The sequence below is a fragment of the Oncorhynchus gorbuscha genome, linkage group LG11 (assembly GCF_021184085.1).
Source record: "Oncorhynchus gorbuscha isolate QuinsamMale2020 ecotype Even-year linkage group LG11, OgorEven_v1.0, whole genome shotgun sequence".
Taxonomy (NCBI): domain Eukaryota; kingdom Metazoa; phylum Chordata; class Actinopteri; order Salmoniformes; family Salmonidae; genus Oncorhynchus; species Oncorhynchus gorbuscha.
In genome coordinates, this window is record NC_060183.1 from 24,052,860 (window position 1) to 24,071,661 (window position 18,802).

Sequence of the window (18,802 nt, forward strand, 5' to 3'; positions counted from 1 at the left end):
CACCCATATTAAGAGATACAGAGACAAAGCACACACAACAAAAAGAAAAACAGCCCCCACTTACCCATATCTACGTGCATATATATACACATACATACATACATACATACATACATACATACATACATACATACATACATACATACATACATACATACATACATACATACATACATACATACATACATACATACATACATACATACATACATACATACATACATACATACATACATACATACATATACCCATGCATATACACACACCCATGCATACATACACGCACGCCAACACCCACCTATACATACGTACACCATTTCTCTTCCCGCTCTGTGCCTCTCACCCCATCACCATCATTGCGTCTCTCAATACATACATTTTAAACAAACTTACAAACAGAAATTAAACAAAAAAGCTCAGTTTAAACCAAGAGGTTAGGTTCCACACATGGAACGTACAGTGTAGTTCTGAAATACATAGATCCCCGCCATTCTAAGAGAAACCTTGCAGCATAATAGTTGATACCTCAGGTTCTAGATAATTTAGATAAGGTTCCCATACTTTGTAGAACTGGTCTGTTTTAGAATGCAATGTACATGTCAGATATTCCAGAGGCACCCATTCAAATAGTATCTTATGCCAGTCTTTAATAGAAGGAACCTTATCACTAATCCACTGTAAAAGGATGTTTTTCCTCGCTGCGAAGGTAAGGATGTTGTAAAGCCTCCTTTTACAGACAGAAGTAACATGCCTACTAGGGAGACCCAACAGTAAAGAAACTGGGTCCAATTCTAGATCAACCCCTAGGATCTTTTCAATTTCTTGCAGGACACCAGACCAGTATCTTTGTATTTTGGTACATGACCATAAACAATGTGTTAGGGTGCCTGTATCAGTTTTGCATTTGAGACACTGAGGGGAAGAGGAAGTGGGGCTAAAAGCATGTCTGCGATTTGGGGATATATGCAATCTGTGTATTATTCTTAATTGGATTGCTCTAGTACGGTTACATATAGATATTGTTTTTGCATATCTCCAAATGTCCTCCCACATCTCTTCGTCAATAGTAACAGACAATTCTTTCTCCCACACTTGTTTCGCCCTCTGTGTGTTGACAGCAGAAAAGGACCTTAAAGTATCATAAAACAGACTTACAGACATCTTCCTTTGTGGGAAAAAAGCATTCTTTCAATGACAGACACATCAGGGTTACCAATTAAGGTGGTGCTCTCCAGAATATAATGTCTTACTTGTAGGAAGCGGAAAAAGTCCTGCTTTGGGAGTCGATATTTCTCGACCATCTGCTCAAATGACAACAAAATCTTATCAGCAAATAAGTCGTTTAGCCTGCGTATGCCCTTATTAAGCCATAAGTTAAAGCCAGCATCCAGCAATCCTGGGCTGAAATCTGGGTTGTTAAGAATTGGGGTAAGAGCAGAGGTTAGTTTGGACCTTCCCAGGAAGCGTTGAACTGACCTCCATACTTTGAGTGTGTTAAGTGTAACTGGATTATTGCAGTGTTCTTCTACAGACTTGAAACTTCTGAAAAATAAAAGATCCTGTAAGGGGTATTTTGAAAGAGAAGTCTCAATGTCTAACCAAATAGAGGAGTCATCATTTGTGATCCAGTCAGAAATATAACAAAGGTGGGCACACCATTGATAGAACTTGATATTGGGCAGGTCCAAGCCGCCCATAGAACTTGGCAGCTGCAATATTGCCATCTTAAGTCTTGGCTTGCGCTTACTCCATATAAAGGAACTTAGCCATCCATTTACATCCTTTATTACCTTATTGGAGAGTAATACTGGGATCATTTGGATTGGGTAAAGTAGTCTGGGTAAAACGTTCATTTTCAAGAGGGATATTCTACCCAACCAAGAAATGGGGAGGGAGTTCCAGCGCTCCAGATCCTGTCTTATTTTATCAAACAAAGGAACAAAATTGGCTTTGTACATTAGCTGGAATTTAGGAGTTACAAATATACCCAGATACCTGAAACCTGAGGGAGACCATTTAAAAGGGAAGGGGGGAGAAGTATTAGGTACAGAATGCAGGCTACCAAGTGGCATAGCCTCTGACTTAGTAAGGTTAATCTTGTAGCCTGAGAATCCGCTGAATAATTCAATAATATTAATAAGAGGTGTAATTGAAGTCTCGGGACTAGAGATTAATATCAGGACATCATCAGCATACAAGCTTATTTTATGGTGAACATCACCACTGAGCAGCCCCTGTATAGCAGGCGTTACCCTGATGGCCTCGGCTAGTGGTTCCATAACGAGTGCAAAGAGGAGGGGGGATAAAGGACAGCCCTGTCTGGTACCTCTGTGTATAGGGAAGCTATTTGACCGTAGCCCATTAGTAAGGACAGCAGCCTGAGGATCATCATATAAAACTTTCACCCATTTTATAAAGTTGTCCCCCAGACCAAATTTATTTAGAGCAAATAATAGGTAAGACCACTCCACACGATCAAATGCCTTCTCAGCATCTAGGGAGAGCACAAGACCATCCACAACACTTTGTTGGTAGGCTTGAATTACATTAAGAAGCCGCCTGACGTTGTTGCATGACTTACGGCCCCTAATGAAGCCAGTTTGGTCTCCTTTCACAATTAGTGGCAATGAGTCCTCTAATCTTGTGGCTAGAATTTTAGAAAGCAATTTTCTATCCACATTCAGAAGGGAAATTGGTCTGTACGAGGAACAAGACTCTGGACATTTTCCCTTTTTGAGAATAAGTGAAATGTTGGCTTCTCTCAGCGTTTGAGGGAGTTGGTCATTTGAAAATGAGTGGTTAAACATATCACGCAATGGCTCAAGGATCAGGCCATGGAACTCTTTATAGAACTCACTACAAAACCCATCTGGTCCTGGGGCCTTACCATTTTGCAGATTCTTAATTGCGAACATTATCTCTTCCTTGGTAATAGGGGCATTGAGGAGGGACCTCTGTTCTTCGGAGATAGTAGGGAGCTCAATCTTACCAAAGAAGTTCTCCATTAATTTGGGTGCATCCTTTGGCAGTTCTGAGGCATAAAGGTTTGTATAAAATTTCTTAAATGAGTCACTTATCAATTTATTTTCATATAAATGATTACCATCAGAATCAGTAATAGTAGCAATTGACTGAGAGTCAGCCCTCTTTTTAGCTAGGTATGCCAAGTACTTTCCTGGCTTATCGCCATATTCATATAGCTTTTGCCTGACAAATCTCATTTTCTTTTCAGCGTCCTGTGTTAGGAGAGAGTCTAACGTTGATCTAATGACTGATATTTCCTTTAATAGGGCAGGAGTGGGCGTTTTAATGTAGTCCTTCTCTTTAGTTCCTAATTCACCCTCTAACATTTTTTGCTTTTCCCGCTTTTTCCGTCTCTTAGTAGCTGTGTATGACATAATCAGACCCCTGGCATACGCTTTACAGGTCTCCCAAAGGAGCGAGGGGTTATCTGTTGATTGAGAGTTAATAGAGAAAAATGCTTTAAACTCTGTTATAAAATATGATGTGAATGTATGGTCTTTAAGAATGGTTGTGTTCAACCTCCAATGTCTTGACCGATTGAATGCCCCGTTGAGTTTTATGTCCAGGATCACCTCAGCATGATCAGATATGACTATGCTTCCTATCCTAGCAGATAAAACAGACTGCAAAGACGTCCTGGGCATAAAAAAATAGTCTATTCTAGTCTGACATCCATGAGGTGCAGAGAAAAAAGTGAACTCTCTGTTGTGAGGGATGGAAAGCTCTCCAGACATCCGCATACCCCAGATCATCACAAATAGCTGTAAGTGACTTTGCTTGATGAGAGAGTGAAGCTATACCGCTGGGAGACTTATCAATAAGGGGGTTCAACAAGCAGTTAAAATCTCCTCCAACCACTGCAGTGTCTGAGTTTAATTCTGAAAAGTCTAGAAATGCTTTAGTGAGGAAATCAGGGGGGTGAGCAGGGGGGAAGTAAATATTCATTATGGAAATGTTCTGCCCTTGTAAAGTACCATTAATTATAACAAAGCGACCAAATTTATCTTTCACACAATTCAAGACCTTAAGTGGTAAGTTCTTTTTCACCAGAATTGCTACCCCTCTACTTCTGGATGTAAATGATGAGAAAAACACTTGACCAAATCCTCCTTGCTGTAATTTCAAGTGCTCCTTATCATCCAAATGGGTTTCCTATAACAGGGCAATATCAATATTTTCTTTTTTCAAAAAAGACAATACTTTCTTCCTCTTAATGGGGTTATGGCTCCCTCTAATGTTCCACGTACATACACGCAGTCTGTTATCTGCCATTGCATCTTGACCATTCAATATTCAGACTGGATCCTACTGTAAAAGTGGGGTGGTACCTTTTTCCATGTGTTGAACTCTCCTCCATCTCACTGAGCATAAACAAAAAATATGAACCCTGAACTCGAACTATACTGAACCCAAAAATTAAACATGTAAAGATCCAAAAGGGGGTTTTCCCACTAGCTAACATACAGGGGATTTCCACTCTCAAATGTAGACTCTTAAGTCCGCATTGCCGCTCAATAGCCTCATCCTTTATATATATGGAAAATAAAATCAATAGAAGAAGATTGAGGCTATTCCACCTAAAACCAAGTCTGGGCACCAATATGGATTCACACATATCTCAGCCTGAGCTATAGCGGCTATTACTTTAGCAAGAAAAATAATAAAGATACGAATATTACTGAGCTGGAGTACGTGAGGACTCACACCACTGTTTCATGATCAGATTCAACCAAAAATAAGCAAAGTTATTCAATGCTGTGGAGGTGCAGCTTAGAGTTATTTACCCGAGAGAGTCAATAAACGCAGCAGCCTCTTCAGGTGTGTAGAGCTTTTAGGTGATCCGTTGACCATAATCTTCAATGTGGCCGGGTACAACAGTGCGTAGTCCATCTTCATTCTCCTGAGTCGAGCCTTCGCCTCATCAAACGCTTTGCGTCTTCGTACAACCGCTGTGGAGTAATCATTGAAGAATGAGACCTTTGGACTTTTATGTTGACTACCAACAGAACCGATGTTTCTAGCCGCATCCATGACGCGCTGCTTGTCGGTGAAGTTGTGGAACTTTATAACCACCGGCCGTGGGCGCTGATTGGGGCCCGGTATCGGTGCTTGAGAGCGATGGGCTCTGTCCAGCTTCACACGACCAGCCTTAGTGTCCATTTGTAGGTAGCCAGGGATCCATTCCTCAAAGAATTTTACTGAACGTGTCCCTTCAGAATTTTCCGGGAGTCCCACAACACGAATATTGCATCTGCGTCCTCGATTATCCAAGTCGTCAATGTGCTCCGCCATTTCGCGCACCTGTTTCTCAAGTGCTTTTATCTTAGCGTCCATAGATGTAGTTGAAGTTTCCACTGCAGCAATTCTTCCTTCCGCCTCAACAACACGTTTCACAACGCTCTGTATTTCGGCTGAATGGCTTGCTATTGCTTCCAAGACCGTTCTTATTTTAGCATCGATCACTTTAGTAATGTTATCGGTCATCTTTTGAATTATCAGGTCCATTGTGCCTGGGTCCGCAATGGTGTTAGCTTCGCTAACGTTAGCTAGCTCCTCGTGCACATCCACAGGGGTGGTGGTTTTGGTCGACTTCTTAGTAGTTCTATTGGGCATGTTGTCGGAGATTTTTGCGAAATAGTCGTCAAGACTCATTATATGGTAACTTATTTAGCCAATTCTACCACTTTTTCAAGCTAGGAGATTAATGTAAGAATATAAATTTACGAATGCCACGAGAGCTCGCTGAAACACCGTGTTCTCTCTACGGCGCCATTTTGTTCCCCCCAGTCGGCCCTAATTAATCGGTCAACATCTAATTGAGAGCCTTGCGTCTTCCAAAACACGGCCCAGCCAAGCTGCACTGCTTCTTGACACAAGGCACGCTTAACCCGGAAGCCAGTCGCACCAATGTGTCGGAGGAAACACCGTACACCTGGCGGCCGTGTCAGCGTGCATGCACCTGGCCCGCCGCAGGAGTTGCTAGAGCGCGATGGGACAAGGAAATCTCAGCCTGCCAAACCCTCTCTTACCCCAGATGACGCTGGGCCAATTATGCGCCGTCTCATGGTTCTCCCAGTCACAGCCAGCTGTGACACAGCCTGGAATCGTACTCGGGTCTGTAGTGACCTGAGGCGCCACTCGGAAGGCCCCAGCAAATTGATTTTAACTAACAATTGGTCATCCAAAAAATGCGGCCCTCAATTGAATGTCAAAATCCCGATTTTTGGCCCCTGAGCCAAAAAGTTTGGCCACCACTGGTTTAGTGAGTCCACCAGATCAGAGGCCGTAGGGATGACCTGGAATGATCTCTTGATAAGTGTGTGAATTAGATCATTTTCCTGTCCTGCTAAGCATTAATATTGTTACTTATCCTCTGGCTCTTTTGCACCCCAGTATCTCTACTTGCATATCATCATCTGCACATTTATCACTCCAGTGTTAATGCTAAATTGTAATTATTTCGCCTCCATGGCCTCTTTATTGCCTTACCTCCCTACTCTTCTACATTTGCCCACACTGTACATAGATGTTTCTATTGTGTTATTGACTGTACGTTTGTTTATGTGTAACTCTGTGTTATTGTTTTTGTCGCACTGCTTTGCTTCATCTTGGCCAAGGTACAGTTGTAAATGAGAACTTGTTCTCAACTGGTAACCTGGTTAAATAAAGGTGAAATATATATATATATATATATATATATATATATACATACACATACACATACACATACACATACACACACAAATTCAAAAGGTAACGAGTACATTTGGGTGTCAGGGAAAATGTCTGGAATAAAAAGTACACTTACTTAATTCCTAAAGAAAAGTAAAAGTTGTCAAAAATGTTAATAGTAAAGAGACCCCAAAAAACTACTTAAGTACTACTTTAAATTATTTTTACTTAAGTACTTTACACCACTGCTAATTTCTGTTTTTTAAGACGACAAGATGGCGAGCTCTATAGAACAGGGGTTCCCAAACTTTTTCATTCAAGCCCCCTTCCAGCATTGGGGAACATCTTGCGCCCTTGCCATGTCTATTTCTATTGGCACAAGCACTGTTCATGACAAACTGTTCACACCCCTCTTGTTGGCTGAGCGAACATTCTGCAGGTTCAAAGCTTGTTTCCTACAATTCTACACGTTTTGTTATGGGGGGCAGAGAATAACAGACATGGAATAATGTGTCCCTGAACAAAGGGTGGTCAAAATCAAAAGTAAGTCAGTATCTGGTGTGGCCACCAGGTTGAATTAACTACTGCAGTGCATCTCCTCCTCATGGACTGCACCAGATTTGACAGTTCTTGCTGTGAGATGTTACCCCACTCTTCCACCAAGGCAACTGCAAGTTCCCGGACATTTCTTGGGGGATTGGCCCGAGCCCTCACCCTCCGATCCAACAGGTCCCAGACGTGCTCAATGGGATTGAGTTCCGGGCTCTTCGCTTTCCATTGCAGAACACTGACATTCCTGTCTTGCAGGAAATCACACACAGAATGAGCAGTATGGCTGATGGCATTGTCATGCTGAAGGGTCATGTCAGGATGAGCCTGCAGGAAGGGTACCACATGAGGGAGGAGGATGTCTTCCCTGTAACGCACAGCGTTTAGATTGCCTGCAATGACAACAAGCTCAGTCCGATGATGCTGTGACACACTGCCCCAGACTATGACGGACCCTCCACCTCCAAATCCATCCCGCTCCAGAGTACAGGCCTCGGTGTAACGCTCATTCCTTTGACAATAAACGCGAATCTGACCATTACCCCTGGTGAAACAAAACCCGCGACTTGTCAGTGAAGAGCACCTTTTGCCAGTCCTGTCTGGTCCAGTGGAGGTGGGTTTGTGCCCATAGGTGACGTTGTTGATGTCTGGTGAGGGCCTGCCTACAAACCTTCAGTCCAGCCTATTGTGGACAGTCTGAGCACTGATGGAGGGATTGTGCATTCCTGGTGTAATTTGGGTAGTTGTTGTTGCCATCCAATACCTGTCCCACAGCTGTGATGTTCGGATGTACCGATCCTGTGCAGGTGTTGCAGTGGCAGACCACGTGTAACGAGGACGATCAGCTGTCCGTCCTGTCTCCCTGTAGCGCTGTCTTAGGTGTCTCACAGTACGGACATTGCAATATTTTGCCCTGGCCACATCTACACTCCTCATGCATGCCTCCTTGCAGCATGTGGTCCTTCTGTAGCTCAGTTGGTAGAGCATGGCGCTTGTAACGCCAGGGTAGTGGGTTCGATTCCCGGGACCACCCATACGTAGAATGTATGCACACATGACTGTAAGTCGCTTTGGATAAAAGCGTCCGCTAAATGGCATATATTTATTTATTTATTTATTTTATATTTATCATGTCTAAGGAACGTTCACGCAGATTAGCAGGGACCCTGGGCATCTTTCTTTTGGTGTTTTTCAGAGTCAGGAGAAAGGCCTCTTTAGTGTCTTAAGTTTTCATAAATGTGACCTTAATTGCCTACCGTCTGTGACCGTACCATAGATGCATGTTCATTAATTGTTTATGGTTCATTGAACAAGCATGGGAAACTGTGTTTACACAATGAAGATGTGTGAAGTTATATGGATTTTTCAAATTGTCTTTCAAAGACAGGGTCCTGAAAAAGGGACATTTCTTTTTTTTTGCTGAGTTTATTTGGGCTGCAATCTGAAGTTTATTTAACTCTAATGAATTTATCCTCTACAACAGAGTTACCTCTGGGTCTTCCTTTCCTGTGGCGGTCCTTACGAGAGCCAGTTTCATCAAAGCGCTTGATGGTTTTTGTGACTTTTCCAGAAGCTACTCCTGTGTTTTCTTGGCTGTGTGCTTAGGGTTGTTGCCTGTTGGAATGTGAACCTTCGTCCCAATCTGAGGTTCTTAGCGCTCTGGAGCAGGTTTTCATCAAGGATCTCTCTCTACTTTGCTCTGTTCGTCTTTCCCTCAATCCTGACTAGTCTCCCAGTCCGTGCTGCTGCAAAACATCCCCACAGCATGATGCTGCCACCACCATTCTAGACCGTAGGGATGGTGCCAGGTTTCTTCCAGATGTGACACTTGGCATTTATGCGAAAGAGTTCAATTTTAGTTTCATCAGACCAGATAATATTGTTTTTCATGGTCTGAGTCCTTTAGGTGCCTTTTGGCAAGCTCCAAGCTGGCTGTCATGTGTCTTACTGAGGAGTGGCTTCCGTCTGGCCACTCTACCATACAGACCTGATTAGTGGAGTGCTGCAGAGATGGTTGTCCTTCTGGAAGGTTTTTCCATCTTCACAGAGGAACTCTGGAGCTCTGTCAGAGTGACCATCAGCTTCTTGGTCACCTCCCTGACCAAGGCCCTTCTCCCCAATGGCTCAGTTTGGCTGGGCGGCCAGCTCTAGGAAAAGTCTTGGTGGTTCCAAACTTCTTCCATTTAAGAATGTTGGAGGCCACTGTTTTCTTGGAGACCTTTTTTTGGTACCCTTCCCCAGATCTGTGCCTCGACACAATCCTGTCTCGGCGCTCTACGGACAATTCCTTGAACCTTTTTCTTTCTCGGACATGCACTGTCAACTGTTGGATCTTTTATATAGACTGTTATGTGCCTTTCCAAATCATGTCCAATCAATTGAATTTATCACAGGTGGATTCTAATCAAGTTGGATATACATCTTAGGGATGATCAATGGAAACACGATTCACCTGAGCTCAATTTTGAGTCTCATAGCACAGGGTCTGAATACTTGACTTATTTAAATAAGTTGTCTGTTTTTAAATTTAATACATTTGCAAAATAAATTAGAAAACCATTTTCACTTTGTCATTGTGGAGTATTGTGTGTAGATTGATGAGGAACACATGAAATTTAACCTAACAAAATGTGGAAGAAGTCAAGGGGTCTGAATACTTTTCGAATGCACCGTATTTGTATCATACCTTAGTTCTTTGAGGTTTGTCTTTTAGAAGAGCACAAAAGGCACATGTAGCGACAGCGAATTGTCCCAGCTCCATCGATTTCCATACAATATCGATGTGAGTGATTGAATTTACGCTCACTATTGATTACAGTGGAACAAGATTTGAGTGGACGCTGGGCAGACGTTGGCGTGTGTACAGTTTACAAGGTACAAATTTAGCAAAATACAAGTAATCTGAACACAAATGTGCCTAAAGTCTGCACCCCTTTTAACTTTTTTTTCCACAAAGTGAAAAGAAAGAAGGCTGTTTTTAGAAAATCCACCCCAAATCATCCATTCTGTTTACAACAAGGCTGTTAAGTAATACTGCAAGACAACACAGCAAATAAATATACTTTCTGGCCTAAATTTAAAAACTACAGGGTTGGGTCAAATCCAATCAAATCAAACCTTCTCTTTTTTTTCAAGAATTGTGTTGGCAGAATCATGTTATGGGTATGCTTGTCATCAGTAGGGACTGGGGAGTTTGTCAGGATCGAAATAAATATGAAAGGAGCAATGCCCAGGTAAAAATTTAAAGGAAACCCTTCAGTCTTCTGAACCTAGCCCTGGGATAGTTTTATTTTTCACACAAGAATTACACAAATTTGAATGCCAAAGACACACCAGCATGGCTTTCCAAGAAGTGTTGAGTGTTCCTGAGTGGTCGAGACTTAAATTTGTTTGAAAATCAGAGACGAGGTTTGAATATTGCTGTCCATCAATGATTCCCAACCAAATGTAATGAGCTTGACCAATTATGCCAAAAACAGGTCAAGTAGTACCTGAAGTACTCACCCATAGACACAAACAAACATTATCAGGAATACCTCTTTACCATCGAAGTTAGCTAGTTTGTTAACTAGCAAGCTAGACTGATGGTTTATAAAAGCCAAAGAATGATCAACTTGTTTTAATGACTATCTAGTGTAGCCATCTAGCCAGGTAAATTTTGCTATCTAGCTAGCAACCATGAGCTAGCTAGATAACAATTATTGTGTAAACTTAAACTACCTAACACAGTTCACATAATTGTCCATTTTTTAAACAGATTTCAGTAACACAAGATGGTTAATCCAGAGATTCAGAGACATTTGCAGTCTTGTCAAGATCGTCATGGCCCATGTTTGTGACATGACGTTTGCGACAGGAATGTATAGACTAGCCACTTTTTTTTAAATAGGGTAAATTGAGGCAAATGTTTTGATAAAATTCACCTTGTCAGAGAAAGATTTACATGGTTATCAAAATATCACATTAGGGTAAGCCTACACAACACAGACCTTATTTGAAGTGGTTGTGAAATCCCCCAAGGGAAACATTTTATGGGGGGGACTATTGGAACCATTTCCGTGTTTGAACACTAGGTTTTATGGGTATTATGACTCATACTGTGATACTCTAACATTAGGTAACGTTAGCTACGTGATGAAAAGATGTTTCTCCTAAGGTTTGCAATACAGGGTGGCTATCTGCCAAAGTAATCTAGCTTTCTTGCTATTTATGGTAGCAGATAGGTTAAAAAAACTATTGGTCCAGTCATCATGACACTAGTTACCTTTTTCTACTGGTTTCCAACTTATTGTGTATCAGCCAGCAGAAAGTAGTTAGTGGATCTCATTATAATGCAAATAACCATCTCTTGACAGATTTCACAGAAATGATGCGGGCTCTGGGCTATCCTCGCTTGATATCCATGGAGAACTTCAGGACCCCTAACTTTGCCCTGGTGGCAGAAATTCTCATTTGGCTTGTGAAAAGGTGATAAATAGGTGAAGTCTGACAAATGCAGTGGCTAGTCTTCTGACAAAAGCACACGATACAGCCCACTGCTGCAATGATTGTTATTGTATCGCACGGTTCTGTCGTTCCTACAGATATGAACCGCAAATGGACATACCGAGTGACGTGGACACGGAGACAGACAGGATTTTCTTCGTAAAGGCAGTGGCCCAATTTATGGTAAAGATGCATTGTCATTTGTGTAAAGCAGAGGCTGCGCCCGCATCTCGCCTCCCTGGATCCCTTTTCCCCAGAGCTAAAGTCCCGTCAGCCTTGGTCTTACTTTGTTAATTGGGCACCATTCGCCAGGGTACAGTAGAGCAGAGACCGTGTGTCAAGTATATGCACCGACGCTTAGGGACCTTTAGCTGTCGGGAAGAGGGGTCCAGAGAAGTTGGATTCACAGCCACTCCGTTTGTTTAATTTATTTGTCTGTTTGTCAATATTTTGCTTATTTTGAGACCTCCCATATTTGTCTATCGTATATCTTATTATTTTGTAGTAACTGTTCTACAAGGCCACTTTAATTTTAAGCGCTATCGTCTTTAGAAAATAAGGGAATGTGTAGTTTACGAGGTCGAACAGGTTTTTAAGAGGGGAACTCAAAACGTGTTTTCACCTGATTCCAGGCAACAAAGGCTCACATCAAGGTGAACACAAAGCGTCTGTACCAGGCTGATGGCTACGCTGTGAAAGAGATGTTGAAGATCACCTCAGTGCTGTACAGTGCCATGAAGACCAAGGAGATGGCCTCAGGGGACAAAGTGGAGGAGGACAATAGCAAATTCAAGTTTGACTTGGGTTCCAAGGTGAGAATGACACTGTAACATGTACATGTTGCCAACTCCAAATATGCTAGCTCCATGTACCTTCTATGAAACAAAAAAAATCTACCAAATGAGAAAAGATCTGCAAGAAATTGTTGTAGAAATGGAGAGGAGGTCCAAAATGGTTGACCGGTACTGTAGGTTTCTAAGGTTCTGCTGAAAGATTCTGTTTAGCCCATAGATATGACTAGGTTAATATTAGCAGGGGACCCCTTACATAGCAAAGACTGCATGGGGTTTCTCTGTTGGTGTTACAGGGTTATTGGTATTGTAATATATTCAGCCCCACAGACAAGGAGATAATCCCAGCCCTGTCTGTGAAGACAGTTCAGACCTGTTGGGGGTTCGACCACAGATGTGACAAATGAACAATTTTGCTTAAGGTTTAAACAGATTTTTTGTTTTTTGATTAAAACGGTAAGATAAAGTCATAAAATTTCACGTCAATTCACAATGCAAAATAATGGTCTTATTATGACCGCTAGGGCCGGGCATTGAAGTTAAAGTATATCTACCGCAGTCATATACCCTTGAAAGTGCCTCGGTTACGGCGTTTTTGTAAGGGTACACTATGGCTTTTTAACACTAAACCGCCTGGCTTTCAGCCTATAAGTACCCGCTAGAGAACGTTGCCGGGCGTCACCTTTAGCATATGCATCAGATGTATATCCACCCACAATGTGTACAAACATAAGCACCAACTCTTGTTAAATAGTGCGTAAAGGATGAATTGCATGAAGAAATATTATTGGAAATAAATCCATGTAGAAATTTAGCCACAATAGTGTAAATCTACAAAGTCCTAGTGAAAAACATTGGCCTGGACTTTGTTTGCATACATTGCAAACAAGCAAAGTGTTACTTTGAGACTTTACAGCTTCATCATATGACAAGGGTTGGATATCCACACACTTACTTGGCGCTTTATGCTTATGTTGCAGAATGATACATTGCATGAGGCACACAGATGCAGTGCTCCATAACATTCAGGCTGTAATCAGTACTTGAACAAATCTATAACTACTGGTGACATAGAAGTCACAGTCAACAGCCCTTAAGTACTGGGCCAAGATTCACAAAACCTTCTTGAGAAAAAATGTCTCAACTGCCATTTTTTTCCCTTAACTATAGACTTAAGAAGAATGTTAAGCTAAGTTGCTTTTCCTCAAAAAGATTATTGGAAATGTTATTGCGCTGCTTATGTTCTCCTGAAGCAAAAAGTTAAGAAGAAATTTGATTATTGAAAATAAAGTTCATGGAAATGTTGTTAATTCTAAGATGGCTGAACCCGTGTCTTAAACTCAGGGCAGTGAGAGAAAAAGCTCATGAAAGCAATTGAACGTGTTTAATTCACTCACAGACTTCATCTGAAAGTTTCATTATTGATTATTTTAAACCCAAGAACATGTTTTAGAACAGTAATTTCAGTACGAAATATGCTAACATGATTGCTAGCTAGATAGCTAAAATGGTTGCCTTGCAACAAACATTCGTCAGAAGATGTTTGAAAAGTTCATAAGAAAATCATAAAATCTTAAGATATTGTTGATGAATTACACTTACGAACTATCTTATGAACTTTTTTTCCTTTTACTTATGTTTTTTTGCGTAAAGAAGTGTTTTGTGAATCTGGGCCCTGGTGTTCTTCCCCACTATTACAATATATTTAGTTATTGATGATGTGGCTGGTGACACCACCATGAAAATTGCACACAAAAAAAGGAAAGGAAAACAACTCTTATCGTCAAGCAATGTTATTTTCTGTATTACGTGTTAGTGTTTTCAAATGTACTTTTCCAGGCTTTTCCCTCTGAATTCTCCTTCTCTTGTCTGTGATCCAGATTGCAGACCTGAAGGCAGCGAGACAGCTGGCCTCGGAGATCACGTCTAAAGGAGCGTCGCTTTACGACCTGCTGGGGAAGGAGGTGGACCTGAGGGTGAAGGAAACAAACACACACACACACAGGCTCAGAAACACACCACGGCTGGGGAAAGCAATCAGACATTTTGACTGCATGTCTGGGACTGTGGGTGACTGTTTGACAGCCCCCCTAATATGTGGAGATGTTACCAAAGACATTGTGGTCCTGTGTAGCTCAGTTGGTAGAGCATGGCGCTTGTAACGCCAGGGTAGTGGGTTCGATCCCCGGGACCACCCATACGTAGAATGTATGCACACATGACTGTAAGTCGCTTTGGATAAAAGCGTCTGCTAAATGGCATTTATTATTATTATTTATTATTATTATTACATCTGTATCATTTAAAATATTTGACACGGCACTTGATTTGAGAAGACATTGGAACGCTGCAGACAGGCACACACTGGTTACTTAGAAGTATGAACCCCACAAACCTTGGGGAAGAATGTCTATGCAATTCCTCACCAGAATCTATGTGAGAGATTATAATGACATGTTGTCTTTGAGAGTTGAACCTTATCAAGTTAATCCTGTCTCTTTTTTCATTATAGGAGATGAGAACTGCTGCCATCTCCAGACCCTTGGAGATCAATGAGACAGAGAAGGCCCTCAGAGCAGCCATCAAGGAAGTTTTGGTGTGTGTTGTCTTGAGATACATACACGGCTCATATGTCTGTTCCACCAGCATTCACTCTCAATAGCAAGCACTCTAGCTAATGTCTTGCTCTGGTCCAGGAAAGCGTGGATAAAACCAAAGACATGCTGAACAACGTGTCCTCAGATGAGACCAGCCTGGAATCCAAAATGGAGAAGAAGAAACAGGAGCTGGAGAGGAATCAGAAGAGACTCCAGACTCTACAGAGTGTACGGTGAGTTAGGAGAAACTTCTGTGGCAATTATGTGTTTAAAAAAAAATATATATATTATATATATATATTTAGAAGGACTGAGAAGCTCTCTTCTGGTGACTTTTTAAAAGGACATTGTACTCCAAAATGACTGAAAATACAATTATGAGCCCAATAACATATTGGTCAAATTATTTTAACATATTGGACCATGAAGTTAATTTAACATATTTTAACATAGGCTATATGCATGGTCCCTATGATCAGGTATGCTATTAGCACTGAGCATTATAACCTGTAGCCCAACTGACGCAGCATAGTGGCTATAAATAAATAGGCTGAAACATTGTGTTGCCTATGTTCATTTACTAGGGATGTGCATCTTTCCCTTTCAAGATGTTTTGATACGTATGTAGATACATGGGCTCCGATACGATACGTTTTAGTTTGAAATAATTCGGTTTGATTCGAGAAAAGTTTGATATGATTCGATGCACTAAGATTTGTTACATAAACATGAACTTTCTAAATTAAAAATCTGCTGATGAGCTGGATCTGAGATGATGTGTGTGTGTGTTTATGGCGTATGTACTATTTTTTTTATTTAACCTTTATTTAACTAGGCAAGTCAGTGAAGAACAAATTATTTTCTGCAATGGCGGCCTAGACCGGCCAAACGCGGACGATGCTGGGCCAATTGTGCGCCGCCCTATGGGACCCCAATCACGGCCGGGTGTGATACAGCCTGGATTCGAACCAGGGTCTCTGTAGTGACCTATGTAGGCACTTGAGGAGAGCCATAAGGGAAACTAGGCATCTACCACCCCCACTACCATTTTTTTTTTGTCCCCCCCATTTGGTTCTGAAATCACCATCACCCACTAATTAACTTGTCATTTTTGCAGATTAAGTGTTTGCGCTAGTAATGTATCAATATTTATCGTTTACAAATTAGTTATGACATGGGCAATGAATGTATAGCACAATTTTGAATTTCACCCCCATCTCAAAATCAAATGGTTTTCACCGTTTTGAGGTTTTTACTATCTTCGGTCTTGCATTGCACCTCGCAAAGTGATTTATGTCCTCATTATAAGATGATCAACTTTACCCTGTATATCTAAAAATGACCATATACAGTACACTGATTATTTAAAGCAGAACTACCAAAACTATTGCGGATGGTGAACCTGAACAATTAAAATAATGTATAGCCAGATGTCTCCGGTAGTTTACTTTCATTCTTGTAAAACACCATTTTCAACTGCGCATAGATAACAATAACCTAGAAATGACATAGGTTGTCACTCAACCAATGAAGCCTAATATCACGCAAGCCTTTTAGCGTTTGAATGCTGAAGGTGCCGCGCAAGATCAGGAACAGGTTGCCTACCTCGTGAAGCTGAGAATAGTGCGCGGTTTGACTGGGCTATTGATATTGCCCGGGGTGATTCGGCAAGCAAAATGACTTGTAGATCAATGAATCAACACGGTTACATGCAGTTTGACACTAAAGGAGAAGGCGCATCAGTTGTCACTGTGATGTTTTGAATCGATTTTCTGACCGACGCATGCTACATTTGTATCAGTTTGGGCCAGCGGACTGATACATGTAAACATTTGAGTCGGGGACCGATGATTATCGGTGAATCGTTACATCCCAAGCATGCGTCCCTATTGGGCTAATCATTAGCGAGATCCCAAATAGGATATTTTAACTAGTTAGCATCTATTTGATAAATGTTATGTCCCCAAAAATGTCGTCCATTTAGCCCCACTCTCCCCTATGCATTCACAACAAATGGCAGCTAAGGCAATGTGCTTAACCATGCTGCTGCTAAAAACTCCGGGTTTAAAATGGTGCAGTTCGCGCATATTTAGGAAGATAAATAAATCAAGTAAGAATGGGAAAACTGGGACCTCCCCCCTTTAAAAAAAACAAAGATCATTAAAACGGCTGTTTTCGCGATTGCAAGAGTTGTTGTGCTTTGACTGCTTATATGAATGCATGTTTCCCTCCCTAAGGCAATTGTAACTTGAATGTGTATTGATATAAATATTTATCTTGTATAGAACACACAACAACAAGCCAAATGGGTAAATAGATCAACCATTCTACTATGGGGTTGTCAGATTTTTCTATTCATTACATGTTTTGTTTGCAGCGGGAAATTAAATGTGGACTGTTCGAGCATCTTCAAAGTGCTCCTCGGCAGAATAATTTTTTCATGTTCGATATTTTGGGGGAATGGCGACAATATCTTTGCTGTTGCGCAGCGCCACAGATAAATGACTGCAGCGGAAACACTGCTAAGATCGCATAAACCATGGCAAATGTGTAGAATTGCTTGAAATTTGCTTTAAAACTGCACATTTTTCTCAGCTCCATGGCAAGATGTGTAGAATTGCAGCAACATTTTGTCACTGCGGCCAACAGGAAGGCTTCTAAAATTTCAGTCGGCGCCCGCACCACTTACGTCCCATTTTGATCCAGAAAATTCCCTGGTTATCTCCAAAGGTTTTTAAAAAAATAGTTCGAACAATTACGATGACGCTCCGGTAACATGGATAACTATTGAAAGATGGCTGCTATACGTTTTTTCCCCTACATTTTATAATAAACATGATGCAACTTTTGGTAGATAGGCTGCTGGCAGGTTGCAGTACAGCAACGCCAAGTCAGCCCCGGCTCATGGTTCTCGCAGGGGAAGTGAAATGATAGACTACATTGACTTTGCTCATGATCATGCACACCACACATGACATGTAACTAACTATAAGTTCCTTAAATTGTATTTTGCGGGTGCTTTTTCATTATCTGGATAGACACTTGTGGAGGTGCAAAATAATATTTTAATTTGCCCCACGGCTCAGGTGGCCACAAGGCTATTTGTCTCATCTCATTTGCAGCTGTTTCTGATTTCATAAACAATGCCATACTGGTGGGTGGTAACATTCAAATAAAACCCAGCCCTGAAACAAAACGTATGCCCGAAAAGTATGTGTGTGTCATATCAGTTCGGATTTGTCGCTACAAAGGCCAAATATATCATACTTGGGCTAAAACGATTACTTATTGACTTAAATCATTGTGCAAAATCATGGGTAAGCTCTTGCCATCATCTTTCAACTCGAAAAAGTTGATTTCTACAGTTGTGGGTGTTTTAAAGACATTGTAGAAGGAAAATCCAGACAGCAAGAAGTATGATAGCACATTGATTAAGGTGTTTAAAAAAAAAATTATGCTCTGACATTTGATGTGACCAAAACATCATAGATATAGATGGAATGTGCTCAACTCTGTTCTCACAATCAAAATCAAAACAATTATAGCAGGGTTGTAGAACCCAAGAAACAATCTAATAATTGAGTAAAAAAGGACAGCACACACTTGGCAAAGTTGCAACAAATACATTTCAGTTGTTTTATGTAAGGTAATATACATCAGATGAGCGGTTTAACTGGAGAATCC

General features: G+C 41.2%; 1 protein-coding gene across 3 annotated transcripts in view; it reads left to right on the forward strand.

The window, feature by feature from the left end:
- cluap1 (clusterin associated protein 1) overlaps positions 1-18,802 on the forward strand; it is a 31,834-nt gene that overhangs the window by 8,290 nt on the left and 4,742 nt on the right. For 2 of the 3 annotated variants that reach the window (XM_046369065.1, XM_046369066.1), the window contains exons 3-8: positions 11,601-11,712; positions 11,829-11,913; positions 12,363-12,542; positions 14,402-14,497; positions 15,034-15,117; positions 15,218-15,351. In XM_046369065.1, coding sequence (XP_046225021.1) covers positions 11,601-11,712; positions 11,829-11,913; positions 12,363-12,542; positions 14,402-14,497; positions 15,034-15,117; positions 15,218-15,351 — 691 coding nt within the window. The remainder of the gene's footprint in view (positions 1-11,600; positions 11,713-11,828; positions 11,914-12,362; positions 12,543-14,401; positions 14,498-15,033; positions 15,118-15,217; positions 15,352-18,802) is intronic. The other variant, XM_046369067.1, reaches the window with a different exon arrangement.